The sequence below is a fragment of the Mirounga angustirostris genome, unplaced genomic scaffold, assembly GCF_029215605.1.
Source record: "Mirounga angustirostris isolate CCGP_5_RB_7025 unplaced genomic scaffold, mMirAng1.0.hap1 SCAF_7, whole genome shotgun sequence".
Lineage (NCBI taxonomy): Eukaryota > Metazoa > Chordata > Mammalia > Carnivora > Phocidae > Mirounga > Mirounga angustirostris.
Genome location: NW_026991715.1, coordinates 50,833,776 through 50,860,198, shown reverse-complemented (window position 1 = coordinate 50,860,198; position 26,423 = coordinate 50,833,776). Strand labels below are relative to the sequence as shown.

The 26,423-nt window shown below is 34.1% G+C and overlaps 1 protein-coding gene across 14 annotated transcripts in view; it reads right to left on the bottom strand.

The window, feature by feature from the left end:
* Positions 1 to 26,423, bottom strand: part of ERBIN (erbb2 interacting protein) — a 129,955-nt gene that overhangs the window by 6,740 nt on the left and 96,792 nt on the right. For 3 of the 14 annotated variants that reach the window (XM_064596179.1, XM_054512297.2, XM_054512293.2), the window contains 11 exons: positions 24,376 to 24,497; positions 23,333 to 23,506; positions 22,216 to 22,401; positions 18,570 to 18,684; positions 15,983 to 16,166; positions 12,202 to 13,747; positions 8,114 to 8,257; positions 5,317 to 5,436; positions 2,725 to 2,934; positions 1,546 to 1,638; positions 994 to 1,068 (listed from right to left, as the gene is read on the bottom strand). In XM_064596179.1, the coding sequence (XP_064452249.1) occupies positions 994 to 1,068; positions 1,546 to 1,638; positions 2,725 to 2,934; positions 5,317 to 5,436; positions 8,114 to 8,257; positions 12,202 to 13,747; positions 15,983 to 16,166; positions 18,570 to 18,684; positions 22,216 to 22,401; positions 23,333 to 23,506; positions 24,376 to 24,497 (2,969 nt within the window). The remainder of the gene's footprint in view (positions 1 to 993; positions 1,069 to 1,545; positions 1,639 to 2,724; positions 2,935 to 5,316; positions 5,437 to 8,113; positions 8,258 to 12,201; positions 13,748 to 15,982; positions 16,167 to 18,569; positions 18,685 to 22,215; positions 22,402 to 23,332; positions 23,507 to 24,375; positions 24,498 to 26,423) is intronic. The other 11 variants (XM_054512304.2, XM_054512303.2, XM_054512308.2 and 8 more) reach the window with 11 other exon arrangements.

The following is a 26,423-nucleotide window of genomic DNA, read 5'->3' as shown; positions in this document are numbered from 1 at the left end:
AATGTCTTTAAGAAAAACATTTCATAATAATTTATTTGCATCTGTACATTTAAATTTCTGCTGATAGTGTACAAACCTGGCAGAAAATAAGAATCATTCTGGCAATTTAAAACATGTAGATTTCCTGGGCCTTACCCCACATCTATGAAATTAAAATCTCTGAAGGTGTGACCCAGGAACCTGTACCTTGTCTATGTTTTCAGATGATTCTTATGTAGCAACCCAATGTTAGAAAGCACCTGGCTAAGACACAGTGCCAGGCATGGTGTTATGTGTATGTGCTAACGTGTAAATGAGGGCACCAACATGCAAGGATAGCAGAGGGCAAGGCTTACTCTTCCTATTGCCTTGGGCCAGCAGATAAACACTACATTTCTTATAATTTAGGCTTAACATTTACTGAGGTTTTACTATATACCAAACATAGTTCTAAGTGCTTCACGTGAATTAAATTCTTTAATTCTTATAACAAATAGATTCTTTCACCATCTTATTTTAAAGAAGTTAACATTCCTGAACTTAAACAAAATGCTAAGATATATCTAACATGTATTCAAAAATATCCATGATTTTCCAAGGTTTTAGGAAGAAATATCATAAACTATGAAAATACTAAGAGAGTGGCCTATAAGAAATGCCACTATTTTCATCCACAAATATTTAATGATAAACTTCACAAAATGATTATTTTCAAAATTTGGCATTTAATTTCTTTCTTTTTTTTTTTTTTAAAGATTTTATTTTATTTTATTTTTATTTACTCATGAGAGACAGAGAGAGAGACAGAGACAGAGGGAAAAGCAGGCTCCCCACGGAGCAGGGAGCCCGATGCGGGACTCGATCCCAGGACCCTAGGATCATGACCCGAGCTGAAGGCAGACGCTTAACCGACTGAGCCACCCAGGCGTCCCAAGGCATTTAATTTCTTGATGAGAAAGCAGATCTTATAAAATGAAAAATTAAGAAAATAATAAAAAGATGTATCTTAGTTACCTGAATAATTTTATCACCTGGTTGTAATAATTTTGATGCTGGTCCTTCAGGCTGTACCCTTGTTACAAATATACCCTTTAATAACAACAAAAAAGATAAACACTTAATGGAAAACAGTATGCATCAATGACAGAGTAACAAGGAACAATTTTTCTTTGACAGTATGTAAATATTTGAATCATAGTACAAGTTTTCTCCCTGTTTTCTCTGAATATTGTTACAACCCCTTGTTATTTTTGGTGCTGGTAATTCTGACTTGAGTATAGTAACTTCTCTTAAAGTACAGATGGGCAGAAATGTAATAACCAAATTTAAAAATCACTTCACAGTGTGATGAACATTTAAAACAGGGGGTTTAATTTGTTTTCCTCAAACAATTAATTTGAAGTGATCACATTTCAAAACAAAAAGCTGAACAATACAGAGAGAAATAAAAAAGATGGTATCTGTCTAGATTTATATAAGTATCTGTTAGATTTTTACTTATGTACAGGAGGCATTAAGTAGTGAATAAACCTTATGGGTATCTCAAGGACAAATAGACAAACTCACATCGTCTTCAGGTCTGAATGGATTTCCTCTGCCCCCAACACCTCCTGATATGCTAAATCCAAGTTCTGGATCCTTTTCAACTCTCACTCGCATCTGAATTAATATGAAAATAAACTATTACTAACATCTCAGAAAAAGCTACAACACAGTATTTAACTATTGGTAAAATATATAAAGATTCATCTAAAATCAATATTCGGGCAGTTGAAGGGAAATTATAACATGGAATATCATGTTAATAAGTTAGTGAGTTAAAGGCACAGCTGGGATTATAAAGCATAGCTCCTAAATTAATCTCCTGTTATTTTACAAGGATAGGCAACTGATTACTATTGATCTTATTTTTTTTTTTTAGATATCATGGATTTTAATGATATTGAGCACACACAGTTATTATCAGCTAATTATCAGTTTCCATTTGTAAAACATCTAAATTACATAGTATCTCCGTTTATTGGGTGTTTCCTAAGATATTTAAAAATCCCTGGGTGGTTGTTGGATATCAACTCCTCATTTCTTGAACCTGTTTATATGCTTGCGAGACACTGGGACTGATGATCAATTGATAATATTTTTTATAACCACACTACAAAAAAAGATCAAGAACTAAGCTTGTTATAAAATACTCCCTTTCCCCAGAGACTGAACCAAAACGAATAAGACACATGTTCTCTGCCTAAGTTTCTAACAATATCATTTTATCAATAAGCTATCAAAATATGTAAATGAATGATTAGTTACTTTTTAAGTACTTTGTAAGATTTAATTCTCGAAGTAGTTTGGAGACTCTAGTCAAATTTCAAACTCTCAGTGTCAAATAACAATAGTAAAGCATAACATGCCAGTCAAGTTTCATGGTCTACTATTCATATTCCTGAAGAAGGTCTAATTACTGGAATATCATCGAATGGTTTTGTATAAACAACCACCTTAGGGAAAAAAAAAAAATCACCTCTGAAACACTGAATCCTATGTCAATTAATCAGAACATAGGGGATCACAGAGTCAAGTTAACCATTAAGTTTGACATCCTATAAACTTAACATGAAACCAAACCTTTCAACAAATTGGTAAAAACTATGTTAAAATTCTATATGGATTTATTGCTAATAGTTAAATTACCTATAAAGTACATTAAGAGCTTAGTTTCATATTTCAAATATTCTTGATTATTCTTACCTCTTGCCTTGCCAGTTCATGGCCTTGTCTAGGAGGACAATGGGGCTGTGTATATGGAGGCTGGTGGGCCACCTTCAGCATCAAGTAATCAATTAGTTGTTCTCTAGAGGGATGCCTTGCCACAGAAGCCTGAGGAAGGGGGTGATGTATTTGACTATAATTTGCCTGAGGCCTGAGAGGCTGGCCCATCTGTCCATTAATCAAAGGCATCTAAGAAAAACACGAAGTGTCTTAAAATGACCAACAATAATGTCTCATTACAAATATTTGGATTTTCTTCTTGGAGCATTACAAAAGCACTAGAGTTTAACATTCTAAATCACACAATATCAAGCCACTTATACTATTTTTTCTAATTTTACAGTTTTAAAAGAAAAAAGCTATTAATTCTAAACTTGCCTGAATGCTTGCAGATAGATTCTCACTCTTTAAAGGTTTCAAATGAAAGGAAATCCTATCTACATTTAAAATTATCTGCTTTTCTGTTCAATATGCATGGACCTATCTTTCTTATAGTAACCAAATGTTAAAATGGTGATTATGTCAAAATTTTAAAATTTAAGCCCATTAAAAGGGTAGAAGATGTATTTGTTCATATTTTCTTCTGAACAAAAGTTGCAATTTCTGTGTCCTAATCTGACTGTATTTTCTACTTTTCTTTCTTTCTAGAATTAACAAGTCAAGGCATCTATACAGTAGAAAACTAACTTATTCCTTGTGTGTGTGTAGCAGTTAGCAACTTTTAAACTCCTTAAATGTTAGTTCCATAAAACAGTAACCACAAAAATTAAACCTTGACATTCTATTTTACTTTTCGCAAGTTACACAAAAAATCTGAGATAATTATTTTGTTGTTAAAGATCTATCCTTGTTTTAATGCTTCTCATCGTTTAGACTGAATCTGAATTTTAGACTTAAAATCACCTTTGTGTAAATGCAGCTAATAATGTGTTATGTTAGTATGATGAAACTATCTGAAAAATAAGTTTACATTCGTATTATAAGTATGTGCATATAGAGAGATTGCTGTATAGGAGAAATACTTTTCAGCTGTTCAATCATTTAAAACTTCATTATTGATTATTAATAAAGAGGTGATCTTATTCACAAGTGAATTATAGAAAAACTGTGAGAGAAATATTGAGCCCCATTCTCCTAAAATTATTCCCAAAGTAGAAAAGTTTGGGGAAAGATTATGGTAATTGTTTCAGAACTACATTCTTGTTATATCAACCTTGCTGAAAGAAACAAAGAAGTCTGGCTTTGGTGAAGATTTTTATTTTAAAAAAAGTTATCTTTTTTACTGTGTTATATACTTCAGAACTTGGTTAATTCTGAACTTTGGGAACTTAAAGTTTCCAACAGGTGTTTTCTAACAGGGCACAAAGATGCTATCACTCTATGACAAATCTTACATTGGTTGGAGAAAAAGCGAATGAGGTACTCCATTATCTCTGTATCTTTTTTAAAAAAAATTGTGGTTGTTTACTACTTGAATTTTGTAGATTTGAAGTCATTAATCTGCCAGGAGCCTTTAAGTGGTTGTGTTGTCACTTTATTACTTATGCACAACTCTGTGGACTACACTCGCTTTCTCCAAGCTTGTTATCATTTATTCCTATGTGCAGATTATCAATACCTTTCTCCTGGGGAAAATTTTCCAAACAGTAATTACTTCTGACCCATGCTAAGACTGCCTGATACCTAGATTCTTAGTTGTGCCTGACATTTTACATCAGTGTTAAACATACCCATAGAATATATTAAGCTATCATTAGCAGATGGCTCAGGAGAATACAAGTATGAAACAACCCAATAACCTAAACTACAAAAATGGATATTAAAAAGAAAAAGAAACCGAATAACATAGCTCAATTAAAAGAAAAAAAGGGATAAAATAAATAGTTATGTATGAACTTATGTTATATGGCTGGGTTCCTACTCTCAAGAACAGTGTAGAAGTTTTTATAGAATACACTAAGTATGCTTCAAAATTGTATCTGGTTATACTAGGAATGTGGAATTGGCGTTAGTTGAAAGAACAGCTGAGAGAGAATATTAAAGAAAAGAATTATCTATCTGGTATTGGTGACAGAAAAGTAAACTCTGTAAGCGATGCTTTAGTTGCAAAAGCAGTAAGAATACAATCATCATCTATTCTACCACATACAGAAGTCTTTCAAGGTTATTTCTAATTACATTTAAAGTATTTTAAAATGCCTTTAATAACAGTAAAAACATCCTCAAATGAAGAATTTAAGACAGTTTCATCTTTAATTCTCCAGAAGATTTACTATCAGGATGCTAAAAAGCCTCTGATTCAAACAACACAATAAGTAGATGATAGTAGAGAAATCCAAAAATAACAATAAAATCATTTTCCACGGTGGAAAAAAATCATTGACTAAACTAAGAAATAATAGAGTAAAAATCTATTTCATAATTCCCAATTAGTTTTTTAACAATCTTTTCTAATCAAGAAGGAAAAGTCCTCAAAAAATTATTTTCGGTGTTAAAGCATATGCTATTTCCAGTTCAAAAGCTGTAAAACAAGTTCAAAGAGATGTCTTCATTTATTTCCTGAACACCTACTTTCATCAAGCTGTCTGGAGGAACATCTTTGTGACTAAGTGTAGCTGACGAGTAGTTCGGCTGTCCTGAAATGAATATATCATCTTGACAAGGATCTCCTGGACAGGATGGCTGGGGATGCTTCAAATGAGGGGAAAATAAAAAGTAAACAAATAATGCTCTTTCAGATGGAAATCAAAATGATGATGACACTTGAAAGGAGATTGGAAAAAATATTACTAGGTAGTGGAAAGATGAAGAACCAGGTCAAACATGATCGTAACTGCCATCAACATTAGTACCTTTATGATTGACGTTAAACTTGTTGCGGTAATCATTTCACTATGTGTGTGTGTCAAATTATTATGATGTACACTTTGGACTAACACCATGTGATATCTCAATAAAACAGGAAAAATATTAGTACCTTTAATATACACTTCATAATGTTTTTAGTTTTATTTACAGTAATACCTAGCTTTTAACACTGTGAACAATTTAGTTATTAATGAACTAAGTTAAAAGTCCCAAATTTTAAGAGCAACTAAAATTTACTCCTGTTGAGTACTACAAAAGTTTTTTGTTTTTGTAATAAAAAATAGTAACTGCTATTAACAGCACAGTGCCGCCCGCGATTTTATTAATGATGGGCAGTACCAATAAATACACAACCTTATAAAATTCAGTTTAGCTTAATTCTATCATACTAGTATTGGACAGCTCAGTATTTTTTAAAACCAATGGTCTGGTTTTCAATTTGCTTTTAAAATTAACTGGAGTTCATATTTTTGTATGTCAATAATATCCTTATAGTCTACTTCATTGATAGCTTTAGAGAAAAAACAAATTCAGTAGCTCATTGTCTCTGAATATTTTTTATAATATGCTAGGAAGCAAGATGCCCATACTTTTCATTTTAATTTAGTTCTAAACACACTTAGCTATATTTCTGAAAACTAAAGGGACTGTGATAAATAGCACTATTGTTACTTTCAAAATAATATGTGGCTAGGGACGCCTGGGTGGCTCAGTTGGTTAAGCGACTGCCTTCGGCTCAGGTCATGATCCTGGAGTCCCAGGATCGAGTCCCGCATCGGGCTCCCTGCTCGGCAGGGAGTCTGCTTCGTCCTCTGACCCTATCCCCTCTTGTGCTCTCTGTCTCTCATTCTCTCTCTCAAATAAATAAATAAAATCTTTAAAAAAAAAACAAAAACAAAAACAAAAAAACAAAATAATATGTGGCTAGCAACACAGCTATGTATACTACATCATTTTGAAAAATAATCTGAAATCTACTTCATTATGATATGCCACAAGATACACATAAGTCTAAGGGCTTATGATTTAACCTTAGAAACTTTATTTTCAACAGAGCTATCATGTGCAGTTAGTTGCTGGTTCGAAGCACTGATTAGCATTTTTAGATTTGGTTTGATCTGATTTTATGAATTTATGCAATGAGTATTTTGCCTTCCTTCCCCATTTTTGAGATGTGCTTTTGGAACGCATAGTAATCAACTTAGGTCATAGTTTGAAGTTTAAATTCAAGTCTGAATGTGTAACTATTTAGTCTTTAAAAGAACAAGTATGTTATGAATGAAAATGCAAAATGCAACAAACTCAAAGGCTCTGAGTTTAAGAATAATAAGCAAAAAATATTACTGTTTAAGAATTTGGAAAGACAATCGTTCCAGATGACAATAAAGATTATTCCTAAGTTAATAAAAGCCCCTGGCCTTCACTCTGTGGTTTCAGTTGGAATGAGTAACAGAAATGCAGGGCTTAATAGCTATCACTCTTCTCTTCCCATTTCAGTGATAAATTACAAAACAATTGCTATGACTCTAACATAGAAACAGAGGGCAGAGCAAGAAAGGTGAGGTCCAGCCACAGCAAAGTGAATCCAGGAGACCACTCCTGTCCTAGAACACAACAATGCAAAGCCAGCAGTGTATTAAAAAGGGGGTGGTGATGAGGACCCTTAGGAAAAGGCAAGGATCCAGAAGTAAGCAGAGTCAATATGGAAATAAAACTATGGGGAGGAGACAAAATAATGTTGTAAGAGAAGAAGTATCTTTTCAGAATGGAAGGGAAGGGGGAGAAATAAATATTTATTTAGAGGCCATGCTAACACCTTAAGTTGTTATGAAGAGAAAAATCTTAAAATAGAGCCATACCAGAGTTGTTCTGTTCTTTCTCCTTCTCTGCCATTCTTACCGCCTACCCTTAACTTTCATTAAGAGAATAAACCTTCCTTCTTCATCATAATGACTATGCTAAAACATGTATAAGAAAGGATTTGGGTTTTGCCTTTTCATTGGTACTTATTACAATTTCTCCAGCCTTACTCATATTCAGTGAATTGTGATTAAACTTACTTCCAGGTAGTGCTTCTCATTTGCCAATTCTCAATCAGTAAACTAAAAATTATTCTTCCCCACAACACTTCTGGGTACTATGTATAGCATAGGCTTAAAACCTTGAGTTATGGAGACTAGCTAATTTTATTAAGAGAAAACACCACAAAGCATAATAATTTTTAAAAAACCACTCAGTTATTTCAATCGCTCAACCCTATTTACATAAACAAGAATATACTACATACTACATCCTTAGCTTACAGCCAAAGAAACTTAAGAGATAAATACTAAATCAACTTTGCAGGGAGTTTTAGAACTAAGCTATGGAAGAACTAGAAGGTAATCAAGATATCTAACCCACCATAAAAACTTATTTTCTAGAAATGTGAAAACACTAAAATGTGGTTTTTTTTTCTTCTTCTGTGTACTGAAAGTACTGGTCTACTGCAGGTACTCACTCGAAAAATGTGCCCACCAGAACCTCTTCCGTCTGCAACACTCAAGGCAAGGCTGCCTTGGCTGCCATGCAGATCCCTAGAGCTGCCATAGTGAAAGTTGCTTACAGCAGTAAAATTGGAATTAAAGGACCTTGACAGCATGCTCTGAATAAAGAGGGGATAGATTTAACAGAGATTAGTGTAGCATGCAAAATTCACAAGACATGTTATGTACAAAGACATATTTATAAGTAACCCCAATACCACTCAGGAATATCATGCATCAAATTTTCAGTGCCACTGCAAGAGACTGGCACTATTTACCATATATTTACATGACAACATACACATATACACATAAAGTACATGTAAATCCAACCATTCACATGTTTAAACACTAAAGAAGAAAGTACAAACATACAGTGGCTTTTATAATGCTATCATTTCCTTTACTCCTAATACATCTTACTAGAAGTTCGTCAGAAAAGGGGAACTGATGCCATCCCTAGATGTATGTGTACATATGTAGTTATATATGGAACACAAGCCATTTTTTCTATAAAGATAAATTTTACCGACAACCAGTTATTTCTAAGTCAAAATGGATTTCTAGAGTCTGTTTCATTTTACAGAAATCAATTCTATATTATTATTAAATAAATGGAGAGTTTAAACATACATACATACATACCACAAAATAAATCTGCAAAACACACCTGGCTCTTGGCCACCATAATTTCTAAAAAAAAATTACCTTCTACATTTAGAAACATGTCTTACATTAAAAAAAGTTAACATATACACAAAGTTTTAGGATATAACACTTAAAAGGCTCCCACTGCTCTACAGTTACCAGGGGAAAAAAGTTAGACAATGTACTTGTAAAAAAAATTCTCCCATTCAAATAGATAGATACTTAAGATTATATTTTAGGAGTTAGTAGTGGCATTTGCTGCTTAAACTTGAAGAACCACTGATGGAATGCTTACACTGATGAATCTCTTATCACTAATCCCAGAACTGCCTGAAAAATGTACCTCAATAAACACAATGCCTGATTTTTGTTGTTCCTGCTTATTAATTCCCAGAGCTGTTACATGCTTTTCTTTTATGTGGATGCTTCTTGTCATGTCCCTGAATATTGAGGGTCTTATGGTCAAACTGAGAGCAACCACATTTTGAGCATGGCTTGTTATCAAGAAATATAGAAATGTCATAACAAGCATTTCTGTATTATTCCTAAGGAATATATATGCCTTCTCCAAATTGTGAAGTTGATCTCTAATACCAAGAAATCTTAATGTGCCATTCCAGAATGAAAGGGATCTATAAAATTACAATGAATACTTTTAGTTTTTTTGTGGATTCCAAAGTAATGACTAAAGAAAAAGCTAAACTTAACAGGCCAGGCCTATACTTTCCCAGACCATTTCACAAACAATTAGGATTTGGCAGAGACAATTCAGAGGTTCCATAAACGTTTGATTATAATGTAAAAATAAAGAAACTCTACACACAATCACACATAGACAGAAACATAAACAACACACACTGATGTGTTACACATAGTTTTAACATGTTCTTAACTTGAGTGGTCCAAATGATCCTTTTTAATTATATGTAGATCCTGGAACAAAGCTTTTTCTGTCATCTTTGAACATATATAAAGTTTTTGTAAATATGTCACTGACTAAGAAGGCTAAAGCTCAGAACAGGCGCGGTTTTTAATTCAGGCCTGTGCAAAGACATCTATATAAAACTGCACGCTGTCACAACACAACACATTTGTGCAGAGCTCAATTAAGAAATATGTCCTGGGCACTGCTGTTCATTACATGCTAAGAGTTGTATTGTAGCAACTGAATGTGGATATTATCATGTTATGTTAATGATATTCTAGTTGACTGCTTCTTACCAGAATTGTTAGTTTAATTAAATAAGTCTTGAGAAGCAGGAGGTGAGATCTATTTATATGTTTGGGTTCCAGGTACAGTTTGTTGCAGGGAAGGGAAGGAGGGGTTATTAATAGAAGGTTTAAAAACCAAATAAGCTGCAAAAACTTACTATTTTTGTATTAATGCTAAGCAACTACACTGGGCAAAGTAGCAACTTTTGATTTGGGGACTTACCTCTAGAAGTGGGTAAGGCATTGTGAAATATTTTCAAATGTCTACCAGGCCTTAAGAATTATGTTTGGGGGAGGAAAAGAATGAACTGCAGAGAAGCAAACAGATTTTCCATCACCCTCCACCATTTTTAACCAATGCTTTCAAGTTCGGTATTCTAAATCATGTTGCTCTGTGTCCTCACAAGGCTTTTCTTAGTAGTTTCACTGGCCTATTCCTCACCTCTCAATTACCAGTGGGCATAACTGGGAAACTACTGTCATGCACTCTTGAAGTAACTGAATGGCCGATTTCTAAATATATAAAGCAGAGAGGTACAATGAACAATGGGGTAGCTGCTACTTGCTTCCTATTTACTCAAGTCTAGGTACATCTCCAACAGACAGGAAAGTAATGGGAGAACAGCCACCTGAGAGATGTCAACTACACAGAATATGATAACCAAACTCATCTCTTCATCCAAATCTGCTCTTCATTCTCTATGTTGGCATTCCCAACAACCAGTTACTCAAGGCACCACTCTAGCTTAATTCCTTTTCCTCAAAGACTTATTACAGGAATATTCTAATCACAACTATCCTAGAGTCTGTTTCAAAACTGTCTCTTGAATTCTTGCCTTTGTCTCACTTCCATCAGTACATTTCTCGTTTATTTTCTGGACCACTAGAGACCCTCGTAACTCAGTCAACTTAAATACAGCCTCTTCCTCCTCAAAAACAAAAAACCCCAAAAAACTATAGCCCTTTCTCATTCTAGTTCCATAGTATCTCCAGGAGTTTATTTATAAAACAGCTATGGTACTCCTCTGCTTAAGAAATTTCCAAGTTCCTTAGAAAAAGCACACAAGCTCAAAGAGCCTCAACAATACGTATAGCTACAGCTGAGACTATGGATGATAGTCCATGGATGGACTATCTGGATGAGAATGAGGTTGCCTAAGGCCATTAGATGCTCAGCTATTTAAAGGTGATAGTATTCAAAAGAGCTAACAATTATAGGCAGAGGTTCAATGTGAATTGATATATGGTACCAATCATATTTTAGGCATTCATTTTTGAAAAATCGGACCTAAGGAAATATTTTAAATGACTAATTGAGGTTGTATACATTTAGCTGTTCTTAAAAATACGTATTTAATGAACAAAGATAAGAAAATTCTTGGGTAAAACCCACTGAGAGACAGGAAGTTAAATCTTAAAAGAACGTGCTTTACACACTTGAGCCACAGAACCGAGACACTAATTTATCAGTTGTACATGATAATTTTTAAAAATTTTAACTCCTTTCAAAAAACTGACCTTTACACATTAAGTTATAAACTGAACATGATCTTAAGTTGTTTTACCAATGATTTCCAAACTTCATTAGAGCCACAAACACCTGAGTTCAGGTAGGTCAGAAATGCAGTTCAGAAAGGTCAAGAGTAAATGCCATGCCAGAAGCCATCTGTGTCAGTGACAGTGTTAGTCTTATAACATTTCCCAGTCTTATAACTGGGAAAAAAATCTTAGATAAAATATTTACATTTATGATATATTTCTTGTCATTCTGCTAATTATATAGTAAAACTGCTATTTTTGTACACATACTTACATAACCAATTAATTATTAGATGAGAGCAGGAGGTCAGAAAATGCTAAACAGAGGTACACATGTTTATGCATGTATTATTTACAGTATGTACAGCACAATCTAAAAAAAGATATACACATAAACATATGAAACGAACTTCACCTCATTAGAAAACACTGGGGAGTAAGAGACAGAAAAGAAGCATATCCTACAATCTCAGTTGTTTTGAGTCTGGCTAAGTCTAAACTTGAACTCTGTTGTTAAGTACCAAGAAAAAACTCCTCAAATTTAAGTATATATTCAGTAATTCAGAGTATCTTGTTTTACCTTGTCTAAGAAACAAAGAATACCAAATATTTTTAAGAAAAATAAATTCACAGACAGGAAAATGAAAAATTCATATTTAATTACCTTTTCTAACTTTTTGGCCTCAATGTGTCGTAGTACTTGTTCTCGCCAATCATGAGGAACTTTACTTTTTCCTGGAGGATCTAATAAAGAATGCTCAGAACCAACCCTTGCATTTGGTCTCTTTGAAGGACTAGTCCGTGAATAATTAAAATCACTAACAGACATAGTTCTCTCTGGTATTTCACTAATGGAGGGTCGGGCACTCTGAGGCCTTGATGCATTTGGACCATCGATGCTGTATGTTCGTGCAGAAAGAGGTCTCTGTGATCCTGACATCAATGGAGTTCTTCCCACTGAATGTAACTCTCTGTAGGATAAATAATCTCCTTCAGGAATCTGGGCCCGCCTCGTGGGGCCTGATTCACCAAGATTTACCGAAGCTGTAGAGGACACACTACTTTGTCGCTGAATCGTAGTTCGAGTTGCTCCAGGAATGAGTCGGTCATTTGGTGAGATGGCCCACATTTCCCCATGTCTTCCTGGGCCAGGTCTCTGATGTAAATGGTATCCAGTATTAGCTCGAACATTGTTATGGTTAGAGAAATTCATATTGGCAGAATGTTTCGCATAACTGTGACTTTCTGTGCTCTCGGATCTAGGAAGCCGCTGAGGAGGAAAACCGACATGATCTACTTGGGGATTCTGTTTGGCATGCCACAGAGTGTCCTTGACGGCAGCACTGCTACTGTACTGGATGTTATATTGTGGAGGACCATATATCTGAGGCGTAGATTGGGGGCCACTTACTGTAGGGCCTCTTATTATATTTGGCTCTTCAGGATTATGATTTGAATCAAACTTGAAAACTGCCTTTGTACCTGATATTAAATCAGAAGATGAAGAAGAACCAGTAAATACTTGCAATGGTTGATCATACAAAAGTGTAGCAGACTTGCTCCTGACAATATTTTTTCCATCAACAGTAGATGTTACTTTAATTGTTGCATTTGGCTGCTGTGGTCCATTATCACTAAGAATGTCATAGATTTTTAACCCTCCAGTCTCCATATTAGTTATACTATGAGATTTCACAACAGATCCAATTGGCCCACTTCTCTGAGGAGAGAGATCTTCTGTGCTTTTGGAAATACCCATATCAACAGAAGAATCAGTGTCATGTGGTTCAGTCCTCCCAGGAGACTGTGGAGTTTCCTCAGAATGTCCATTTACCTTATCTACACATTCTAGATTAGGATACTTATTTCCATTTTCCAAGGGCTCAGCTTCTCCTTTAGCATTAATGCTTAAAAAGTCCATTCCAAGCACTATATCCTGTGTCTTTGATCTTTCCACTATCTCTGGTTGAAATGTATCATTAGTTACAAGTTTATTAAGATTCATATTGATGTGGTCTAATTTGTGAGATTCATCAGATGTGGCTGTTGAGTCAACACCTTTCTCAATAAGAACCAACTGCTCTTCAATATTCAAATCATATTCAGGTAAGTTAAAATCTTTTTCATCATGAACCTGGAATTTTTCTTCCATTGAATGATTTAAAATATCTCCATTTTGTAAAAGACTGTTAAAATTTTCATCTTCTTGCCTAAAACAAAGATAATTTTATCATAAACATCATAAAGTTCAGTTTCTTAGTAATAAGAAACATTAATAACTAACTGGTTAATGTGTAGATACACAAAGTTAAAAGAGCTGATGGGAGTCAAAGATGAAAGTCATTTATCAGCAAGGAGTAATATTAAAATATTACTGTAATAAATAATATATTTATATTAAATGAAGACAAGTAAAACATTAATTAAAATTCACAGATAATCAAGGTTAATTTTCATCAATATTACCAATCACTTTGTCAGAATATAGTTTAACAGAGGTAAATAGTGAAGAAAAATGGACTTTTTTAAGCACCTTTTCATGAATGTGCTAAAAGATGAAATGATTGAAAGATGGAGAGACACATGGAAAGCCAGTAACTTAAATAGTTGAGCAAAGAGCACAGAACATTTTTACAAATAATTCTGAAACCTTACATTATTTAAAGTCAGTCATATTAACTAAGTAGTTATTATTAGATTCAAATATATAAGTAAAGAAATTGTAAAAAGCTAAGAATTAAACAATTACTCAAAGGTCTACAAAAAATGTAAAGAAAGTAGGTATACTAAAAAAAAAACTAGAACTCAACAAAGTCAATTTTATCATATGGTGATTTAAAAAATAAAATAAACTGCAGCACTGAAAAAAATCTGAAGATCAAAAGCAAAACTAAATTTAATCACTCTTCTAAGTTATTCCATTGTATTTGGCAAATATTTATAAATGTGCTATTTCAAAATTACAGAAAACATTTTACTTCTGCTTGGTGGAAAGAAATAAACCTACTTATATTTCACACAAATATGAAAACATATTTGTGCCCTCTTGTAAAATATTCAAGTATGTTTAACAAATATTCCTTAGTATTGATCTTCCCATCAGGTAACAGAACAGACTACATTCATTATTAGAAATACAACAAAGGGGGGCACCTGGGTGGCTCAGTCAGTTAAGCGGCTGCCTTCGGCTCAGGTCATGATCCCAGGGTCCTGGGATCGAGCCCCGCATCGGGCTCCCTGCTCAGCGGGGAGTCTGCTTCTCCCTCTCCCTCTGCCTACTGCTCTGCCTACTTGTGTTCTCTTTGTCAAATAAATAAATAAAATCTTAAAAAAAAAAAGAAATACAACAAAGGTGTGGAATATCCCTTTGATAGCCTTTATTTCATTACACAAAAAACATGATTTATAAAATACTAACCTCCTCAACAAAATATCAGTAACATTTTATTATTCAAGAAATTAATCATTATCTTAACATCTAAGGGGTTATAAAAATTATTATATTACCACACTAGGTCTTAGCCTCAATTTCAAAGAACAGATATAAATAATTAATCATAATTACAAGTACATAATAGCTAAACTCATTTTGCGACATAAAATTCATCTTCCTTTTACAACAATATAAATCAATACAAACAAAATTTGACTTAACTGTGCCTGGAATTTAAGAACCATTTTACTCTAAAAAGTAGTCAACAATATCTGTACAGTAAGCTTTGGGTTCAGTAGTAACCCAAATCTAATAAGCACCTAGCTGATACAATAACATGAAGGTAAAACAACACATCTTATTTTGATAGCCAAGTATTTTGAAAGCCCAAATAACAGTTGTTTTAAGTTCTTTTAAACTTCAGCTAATTTTAGCCTGTAGGAATTAAGTCTTGTTTAGAGTCTGACCTACAAATTTAAGTCTAATTCAAAGATACAGAAGCAGTTAAAAGTACTGAATGCCCTTTAATGGCACCCTCCAATCATGAGTATCTAAAAAACACCCATTTCAACTTGAATTACTCCAAAGAAGCTGTTTATGTTGTAATATCTAAAAATACTGTTACAATGTCCAACTTTTTAATGAAGAGAATTAGAATATTTTAAATCCTTTCTTTCCTAATTTTTTTTAGTTTTCTAGTTTTTTAGTAATTTTTTTTTTTAGTGATCTCTAACCCCATGTGAAGCTCAAACCCACAATCTTGAAATCAAGAGTCACATGCTCTTCCGATTGAGCCACCCAGATGCTCCTTTTCTTCCCCACTTAAAAAAACTAATACAAATGCAAATGTAGCAAACCTAAATAAGTAGTAATAAAATGGGGAAGAAATCACATACTACCTGAACTACTTCTATATTAATTTGTGAAATCTGCTTTGTTTTAGTCATACATATTTATTTGCCTTATTATCTCTATTGTACAAATAAATTATTCTGTTAAGATGTTCACAAACCTGATTTTGGAATTAATACCAATATGAGTTTGTTTCATTGGAGAGCAGAGTGAGGTATCTTGACTACTATCTGTATTAAGAGAAACTGAATCAGACATCCGAGATGGAGAAGAACAGTTGCTGTTATTCTGATTGCTATTGTGCGTAACTTCATCTGATAAAGAATCTGTATCCTTTGTATCATCTGAAACAAAAAAAACTTAAGCTGTTGATAAAGTCACTAAAGATTTGCGTTTAATACTTTGCACTGATGACAAATGACATTTATGTTGTCCAGGTTCAATATATAAAGAATTCTATGGATTAGAAGATAAACAAAGGCACTTCTGAAAATGCAGTCCTAATACACACAAAGATTAAATAATTTAAAACTTGTGATACCTTTAAGTTTTTTGACAAATATGATCTATGTTAAGATTATCCAGAATTTGATTTAGTTTTAACTACTGACAAGATTATATTATACAGTGTTTTTCTAAGGCCATCAATTACTTTTAGTGAATATGGCTCTTCCACTCATTCACAATTATTTTTTTCAGTAGGCTCTACACCCAACGTAGGGCTTGAACTCACAACAAAAAGATCAAGAGTCGCATGCTCTAACAATTGGGCCAGCCAGGTGCCCCCTCATTCATGACTTTAAAAAGTCATAATAATAAAGAATAAACAGTACAGTTCACAGCCTAGATTTGTACATTTATCTGGGGAAGAAATTATTTCATACAAGTATGGAGTTGTTTTCATCTATTCTGAAAATAAAAATGAGCAATACTGTCAATTAAAAAAAAAACAAATCAAGAAGTTTCAGAAGGTGAGCTCTCTGTTGCTATTTTTAAACTATTTCAAAGAATTGCATATGAAAAATGATCAATAGGGGCGCCTGGCTGGCTCAGTCGTTAAGCGTCTGCCTTAGGCTCAGGTCTTGATCCCAGGGTCCTGGGGTCCAGCCCCGCATCAGGCTCCCTGCTCCGCGGGAAGCCTGCTTCTCCCTCTCCCACTCCCCCTACTTGTGTTTCCTCTCTCACTGTGTCTCTGTCAAATAAATAAATAAAATCTTTAAAAAAAAAAAAAGATCAATATAGGAGACGGCTTTTGTTTTTTATATAAACAGAAATAGACAATATTCATATTCCATTATAGGTGGTACTATTAAAAAGTATTATTTTTTTAAAAAGTAATGATAAAACAATAACAACTTGGGGCACCTGGCTAGCTCAGTCGGTGGGGCATGTAACTCTTGATCTCAGGATCATGAGTTCAAGCCCCAAGCTGGCAAAGAGCTTACTTAAAAACAAAATGAAAAAAGATAATAACTTAATATCTTTACAACCCTGAAGACTGTATTTAATGCAATTCTACCCAAATCATAGAAACAGTATATATATAGACACAGTCACAGGAGATTATATGCATTAAAGATATTTTTTCTGTTCCAAATATCTTAGGAGCACAGTTCAAGTAGTCTGGATTGTTGACAATAATAGTACATGGGGCTTTCTATATTCAACTTTAAGGTATTTGGGTGCTGGAGTCTTAATTTTTAAAATACTGTTAAGAAAGATGGTAGGTAAGTTCTTTCCTAGATATTATTCCTCCTCTTCTTCCACCTCCTTGTGACAAATAGTAACATGTAAAATATTTAGCATGATAAGCAGCAACTAGTAAGTACACAAACAAATATCACTACCACTATTATTATGAAATCCAAACTATCTAAGAGCCACCTTGACATAAGTTTCATTAATGCCATAAAGGCAAAGACTGGATGGATATTTGGTAGAGATAATATAGACACATTCAAGCACTAGGGGGGAGGAGTGAGGGAAGGATGAAAAGAAGGGATAGATATCCTTCAAGTTCCCTTTCATTTCTAAGAAGAGTCTGAGATTCTTTTACATGAAAAAAAATGGCTGGGGTGTGAGGATGGTTTAAAAAGAGTTCCAGGACAGACAAAATAACAAGCTAGATCTGAGTACATTGAATAATCTAGCACATTTGATACTCACAAATTCCTTCATTAGCCTCAATGTATGTCAAGTTAGGTTAAATTCATATGCATAAAATTAAGTAGCTTAAGGATTACCCAGCAAATAAGCAGCAGAAACAGAATCACAATGCAGGCTTGTCTGCCTATAAAGCCCACGCCCTTACACATAACCTTGCATGAGGGAAGAGAAAATACATAATAAGATTCTTCTTTAAAAACAAGAGGGTTAAGGGGTGCATGGGTGGCTCAGTTGGTTAAGCGACTGCCTTCGGCTCAGGTCATGATCCTGGAGTCCCGGGATCGAGTCCCACATCGGGCTCCCTGCTCAGCAGGGAGTCTGCTTCTCCTTCTGATCCTCCCCCTTCTCATGCTCTCTCTCTATCTCATTCTCTCTCTCAAATAAATAAATAAAATCTTAAAAAAAATAAAAATAAAAACAAGAGGGTTAAGGAATAGACCTTTTAGAAAGGCATATTTTAAAAATTGTTTCAAAAGAGTGTTTTAAATAACATAAACACATTTAATGAAATTTATTTCAAAAAAATTTATGAATTTGATAAATTCAGCCCATTTCTATTCCTAATGCTTTCAACATCTAACCTTTTTTGTTATTACTAAGAGCTACCACTTTTGGCTGGTTAATAGAGCTTTCAATTAATGGTGGTCGCATCTCTGCCATTTTCATCTCTTCATCAGAAGAAAGTTCTTCAGATTCCTAATTTAAAGAAAAAAGAAAGTATTTAAATAAATTTTGGTTTCTTTAAATGAATAGATATTAAGTCGTAAGAACTTCAAAGAGAAAGAATATTTAGAACATGGATGTAAAACCTTTTTATTATGGTAATAGTAACTAAAACTAGTATATGATTTAAGTTTTTCAAGATACGGCAATAAAACTATGGCAATTATTAACAATATGTCAAAGTGGCTATGGGATAATATTCCATGGTGGGCCTTAATTCAAGTGTATTAATGATTAATATGTGCCTGGTACTATGCCAAGTGCTAGAGAAACAAAAATGAATAAAACACAATCTCTGTCTTTGAAAAACTTAGTTGGGAGGTGTTCCAACCAAAAATCTCTTCCTAATTCTCATATTTATTCCCTCCAAGGTTATCAAGTTGCAAGGAGTCAGGACTGAGGTGTTCTTCCATTAAAATGAGTTAATGGCAATTTTTGACCAATTTGAAGACAAAATTTTTTATTATTCTTCATGAATTTTTCTCTAATATTTGACAAAAGTCCCAGATTATCTGCCACTGAGTGCTATTAAGTGAAAGGGGGTAGTGAACAAAAGGACCTGGTAGCAAACAACTATTTATAGAACTATTTTAACACTGCAAATATTGTATATAAAAAACAGAGCTTTTGCAGGTTAAATTATTATTCCTAATGATGAAAATAAGTAAATAATATGATGAAAATAAATAAAAAGTCTTAAACATTGTTCTGTTAGAAGTACTGACTTCCAGTAACTCCTAAGTGACATAATACAGATATGGACCAGGGTCAGAAAACTATTTCAGTAAGAAGGGCCTTCAGTCTGTTTCAACTACCCAACTCGGCCATTGTGGCACACAAGTAGCCACAGACAACATGTGAAAAAACGCCTGTGGCTGTGTGCCAGGAAAACTGAATTTCATCTAATTGTTCGCATGTCATGAAACAGTCTTCTTCCTTTGATTTGTATTCAATATTTAATAATGTAAAAGCTGTTCTTAGCTTGCAAGTCATATAATGACAGGCAGTGGGCCAGATACAGGCCACTGTTCAGGACTGTACTACAATGGAAAGACACTTCTAATTAGAATAGGAAGAGAAAGTAAGGAGGGAAGGAAGAGAAGTGAGGGGTGCGGTAAGAGAGGAATGACATTCTGCACAGATGAAAGTATGGAAATAAGAGAAAGTATGCAGAGCATGTCAACTCCATGGAGCTGGAGCTCAGAGAACTGGCAGGAGACAGAAAAGTTAGACTGGATTGAAGAGGGAAAGGTTATGCTCTGAGTATGGACTCGAGTATGTGTTGGTCACTATTGGAAGTTGCCAAGCCAGGAACTCACATCAGATTCTCTCTCAAAATGGTAACTCTGATATTAAGAATGTACGGGAAGAGAAAGAGACCAGCAGAAAGGGGATCTGGCTATCCTAACAGTCCTAAAGAAAAAAAAACATTTATCCTTAGGCAATGGCAGTGATGGCTGATAAAGAAAAAAAGAATCTGACAGAAATTTTGGAATGAACAGGACCTAATGACAGAATGAATGCGCAAAGAATGAGAGAACAGGAAAAGAAAGGGCAAATGTTCTGTCCTAATTGTGATACATGCAGTACTTTCAAGTGCTGAGCAGACTTCCTCCTATACTACACCTGGCATCAGGGAGCTACGGGCTCCTACATTTCCTCCCACCTTTCTGTCTCCTGTGCTCAAGTCAACTAACGTTCCTGCAGTTAGCTCTTATTTTGTCCTTCCTCACTGTTTCCCTTTGGATTGCATTTTCTTCAAGTTTAATGTAGATAATTCTTCAATTTATAATCTAGCTTTCATTTCTCTTCTGAGCTAAAGATACACATTTCCAATGACCTACTGAATATGTCTTATGTCTAACGGATGGTCCTGTTAAGTGTTCAAATTCCACATATTCAACAACAAACTAGTCTTTCAGAGGCTGCTTGTTCTCTCAACACCCAAGTGCAGTTAACGGCATCACCATCCTATTCAAGCACAGTTATGTGACTATTCCCTCTTCTCCACTCCTTAGAGTCAGGAATATTTACATACTAAATCTCTTATATTCTTAAAACAAAGTTGCAGTCCACATTTTCTAGTATTATTATTCAAAAAGCCCTCAAATTCGGGAAAATTCAGTAGCTGTTGCCAGATAACCCCGATACATAGCTCTATCACAAGTACTGCTCTGCTAAAAGGCCTTCAGTGGCTCCTTAAAGACTACAGAACACTAAATCCAAACTTTTTAGCATTGCTTTCTGGAAGCGTCACCATCAGGAGCCAAACTACTCTATTAATTCGGTTTCATTCTACCACCCCTGATACACTCAGGGAGATGGAACATGCTCTTTTCTACATTTCTCAAGCACCACTCTTTTGCTATCATTATTCCTTCCATATTTTATTTAGTTTCCCTATTTTTCATATTTCTGCTAGATGAAATATTCCTATGTACAAGTTAAATAGCTCCTTCACCCTAAAGCATCCTTGGTTGTTCTAGTCAGAAAGTATCTCTTTTCTAAATTTATGTAGCACTTAATATTTTTATCATTTAGTATTTTTCTTATATACTCAGCACTGTCTAACCTTGATTATATCTATATACCCATATATCTATTCTGCCACCATAGCTCCAAACACAGTGCCTTTCACAAAGAAATCATACAAAATAAAGTATTAAGTTCACTGAGACAAACCTAATAACCTTTTCACAGACTATGTTATATTAGGTCCAATGTATATACCAAGTGTATTGAATGATGTGATCCACTTAAAGTACATTCACAAGCCACGTGGTTTCTTGCCATTTGCAACAACATGGATGGCTCTAGAGAGTATAATGCTAAGCGAAGAGTCAGTCAGAAAAAGACAAATACCATATGATTTCACTCATATGTGGAATTCAAGAAACAAAACAAATGAACAAAGAAAGAAAGAGACAAACTAAGAATCAGACTTTCAACTATAGAAAACAAAGTGATGGTTACCAGAGGGGAGGACGGTGGGAGGAGAGTGGGAGGATGGGTAAAATAGGTGATGGGATTAAGAGTGCTCTTGATGAGTACTGAGTAATGTATAGAATTGCTGAATCCCTATGTTGTACACCTGAAACTAACATAACACTGTATGTTAACTATAGTGAAATTAAAAAAAAAAGTGTCAGACATTCAAGGAAAAAAAAAACACTTCACAATCAATGATAAATGCTTCATTAAGTGAAATAATTTAAATATACCTATGGCAACCTTTCCATTGTTAAACAATTGAGATAATGTATTTTAAAGAATCAGAATAGAACCACCACAATCTAATTTACACAGTAAATATTTGAGTGCAATACAGGTATAAGTTCAAAGTGATAAATGAGTGATACTACAGCAAATACCCTGAAATTTCTCAAATGAGTTAGCATACTTTCTGCTTTTGATATCAGTTTTTTATCTTTAGTTAGCAACAATGAAATACTAAATTCTTAAAAGTTGTTAGAACTGTTCCAGAGAATAATCACAAAGCAGTACCTCAAAAACATCGTCGTGATTAACAATATGCTTCAAGTTCTCAGAGGCTTTCATATTTGTAGTCACTGGTAGACTCCCAGGACTCATCTCAGCTTCAGATTCACTGGTCTTCTGTGAAGAGTTTCCTATCATATACTTTTCTCTTTCATCAGCTTTGATTCTTATTGGAATGGTACTTTCTGAAGTCTATGTAAAAGAAAAGAAAGAATTCATATTCCTTAAAGCTCTGTATCTATTTTTGTACTATAGTTCAGATTAGAATTTAAAAGTAGGGGTGCCTGGTTGGCTCAGTAGGAAGGGTGTGCGACTCTTGATCTCAGGATCATGAGTTCAAGCCCCACATTGGTGTAGAAATATATATTAGGCCATATATGCTCATTTGGGGAGCAGGAGGCCCCCACATATAAAATATATATATTATATATATATTTAGGCCACATATGCTCATTTGGGGAGGACGCCCCCAAAGGTTCATGAACCACATTAAGCTTTATAATTCAGCTGAGGCTACATTTCACCTCTTAAGCTGCAAAGCTGGCATTCATGAGTGAGTCACTTAGCTCAGCATGCTCAAACTGTTTTCTGCTGATTGGGGAATGTATAGTAACTCTAGTGACATGAGAAAACTTCTGTTTCTGTAATATAGTAGGGAGAAAAAAAAGTCCATTAAAGGAACACACACTTTAAGGATCTGAAATATCCCAAGGAAATAGTCTATTTCTGAAATATCCCAAGGAAATAGTCTGTCATAGCAATTACATTTAAAATTAGAATTGGGTTGAGTGGATCAATGTTATCATGAGAAAAAAAGTATTTCCGTAACAATGAATTTTCTGACATTCCTTATCTTATTCTTGGTTCAGGCAAGATTTTTTAAAACCTATGCTGATGCTATCCTGCCAACATGGAAAGTCTGTAACCATACTGAAGTGTAATAATAGCAATTAGAGTTTGCTGATTATTCCAGCTTTTACTTCAGGTGGCTGAGAACAACACCCTAAATTTGGAAAGACATTATCATGCATACAAAAAGGACCGTTATATCAATTATTATTTTAAAGTTTTAAAAAGCTTGAAATAAGTTTTGGTCAATTCTTTTAAATCTGAGTTTTCTAACCTTCACACCTACATCATTATTTACAACTTGCTGATCTTCATGTGGTTTCAGATCTTTTCCAGAATCTTCACAAGTCTCTTCATCTTTTAATCTATGTACAATGGTTTGAACAGTTTTGACCATATTCTTAAGCTCATCTGGGTATGGTGTTGGATATCTCTTTAAATTTCCCTCCTAGAGAAATAAAATAAGTAAAATTTGAAATACGGGTAAGTATTGCTAACATCAACCTCAAAATTTAATCATTATATAATCCATCTTAATTACATTGGTTATCTGGCTCCTGGGGGTAACTTTAAACACAGATGATAGGCCACTGAAAGCATTTTAGACACAAGAAAAGTATGGTTTTATCAACAGTGAAAGACTTCACAGTCACAGATTTAACTAATGTTTTGAATGCTTTTTTTTTTAGCAGACTTGTATGTATTCCATTTTAAGATTTACGGTATGGATATTGCCAACACTATCACTTGGCTTCCAAACAGTTGTTTTCCAGCTAGATATTTACCCAGACACATATAAAAGTCCTACATTTATATCCTGTCTTATATGCCAGGAACCAAATACTTCCAAAGTCAGTCTAATTGTCATTTTCTGGGATTTCTGAATCCCAGAGTTTTATATAAGGTTTATATATAGTTCATATAAGGGAAAAATAATTACATCCACGAGTAATTTGGAAATGAATTATTACTACTTCTGTCACTGCAACACAGATTCATAACATGTTCATAACGAGAGTTCTTGATCCCTAGAATCTAAATAATAAGTCATTAAAGAAAGGGAAGAGGAAAAACAATCATGTGTTTTTCTCTTATTTTTATATTATGAAAGTTGGCTTATAATCACATAGTTTTAAACTGTTCTCAAATTCTTTCACATGACATATGTATAGGATCAATAAAACCCTTCAAGTGCCTTGAGGGCAAGGGATGAAACCAGTATTTCTCTGTATCTCCCAAAATGGCACAGTAAGGTAAATAGCACCAAATAAATATCAGTGGACCCTGTTTCAAACCTGAAGGAAGAACAGGACTCACCCTGGGAGGTGCCTCCCTTTCATCTTTGTCTTCATCACAATCAAATGCTACTTGAGCCCGCTGTTTCCTCTGTTCCTCCCACAGTGAAGGGTTAAAACTTTCATTATCTGATATGAACATAACTAGAGAAAAACAAACAAAAAACAAAAAAACCTATTATATTTTACTGTAATTATGAAAAACCATTACTTTCTCATAATTTTGAGTTATAAACATTAAGATAAGTCAATGCCAGGAGCATTAAATGCTACATTAACAACTAGGCTGTAATTCTAATATTTCTTTACAATATTAATCACATATCTTTTCTTCCCGAAAGCTAATTTGTCTTGTTACCAGAGGGGTTCCTGAAAAGAATCTAACAATTGCAACTCTAAGAGGTCTGTGATTTTGTGCAGTTCCCCACAAAAAGCAGCACGGTAATAGTGCTACCTTCAGCAGCACATTACACCATGGTAATATATAAATTATTTCATCTAAGTTTTTTCATTCAGAATAATCTTCCCAATTCCAATATTGTTCATTATGTATGGGGAATGAGGAGATAAAGACAAAGTGACTTATTTGGTTAAAAAAGATTACTCCGATGCCTTGTAATTACATCTTTGCATTATACATTATACTTTGTATATAACTTTACTAAGTAAATAAAGTGCTTGCAAGATATTTTCTGTATCAAAATGTAAGGAAAACTGAAAATCTAATATAAATGCAACACTACATATCCTACTATGCAATATAATATTGAAGGTAAAGATTCAACAACTATACATTTTTTCGCTTATTAGGCAAGTAAAAAAATCTAAGGCTTAAAAATTAATCCATTTGACTATTATGTATCACCATACTGAAGTTCGTGCAATACAAGATAAAGTCACAACTGTTTTCTGCCCTCTTAAAAGAAATTGACTACACCCGCTCAAAACAAAAGGGAGTAAAAGCACCCAAAATTAGTAAATAGAAAAAATGAAATTCCTGGAATACCTATATGTGGTCAATTTGAATACTCAGGCAAAAGTAGCATAATTATCATTAATTTTTAGTCCTTATTGTAGGCTTCTTACCCTTCTTTAATATCATATCCAAACGAAAAATGTCACAAAACCAAATATGAATGGAGAACTGAGTTTTTGTCTTCAGCTTTTCCTTGTTTTCAATATGTGGCTCAAGAATTTTTTTTAAAGTAACTTTGTGGCTATTATAATAGTTAATGAATTAGAAAGTTTGTTTTTGTTTGTTTGTGGAAAGTGGTTCAAATTCCTAGGAATCCCTTTTGACTTTTGTGGTATACTTGGAAAGGCAAGCAGAGCCAAGCAGTTAGCAACAAAGTCTATTTCCACGATTCAGAAAATTCCCCTCCCATCTTAAGCAGTAATTTCAATCACCAGCCTAGTTGAGAAATCTTGTTAAGAGTTTTTACATCATGCCAAAGCAATCTTACACCAGAATTTTTTCAGAACCCCAAGAGAAGTAACTTTTACCATGCCTCTCATTCTTGTCAACTTCTGATCGCCTACACTTTCTACCCTTTAGTATAAATTTCACATCTTCTGAGATTCAGGGCATCAAGTACTACTACTACTTTCTCTTCATTTTAGATGCCACTAGACCTGATCACCCTGGCATATTCATTGGAGACTCTAGCATTTGCCTAACAGCCCTTCTCTCCGCCTAAAACCTGCCAGTATCTAGAATGATAACTGTGTGTGATTACCCCCCTCTACAACACTACAATTTCACAGGTCTCAATGTTCTCAATTTCAATGTCCATCTGTACTTCACCATTGCGATTCATAACCATGGTCACAGCTCAAAACGTAAGCTTCTGTAAAACTTTCCTCCTCTTTGATCACTACACTCATCCTTTCAAACCATTCACTTCCTTATTATTATTGCTAGTACACTTTGAGTTCCTTACTCTCATTTCTTATTCTTCCTGTAAAACCACTCTAGGTTTTACTTTCTTTTCTATTCAGCTTAGGTTTAATGATATATTATTTTAACCACTCTCACATTTCTTGCCCCTTTTCCTCAGGTTATACCCATCC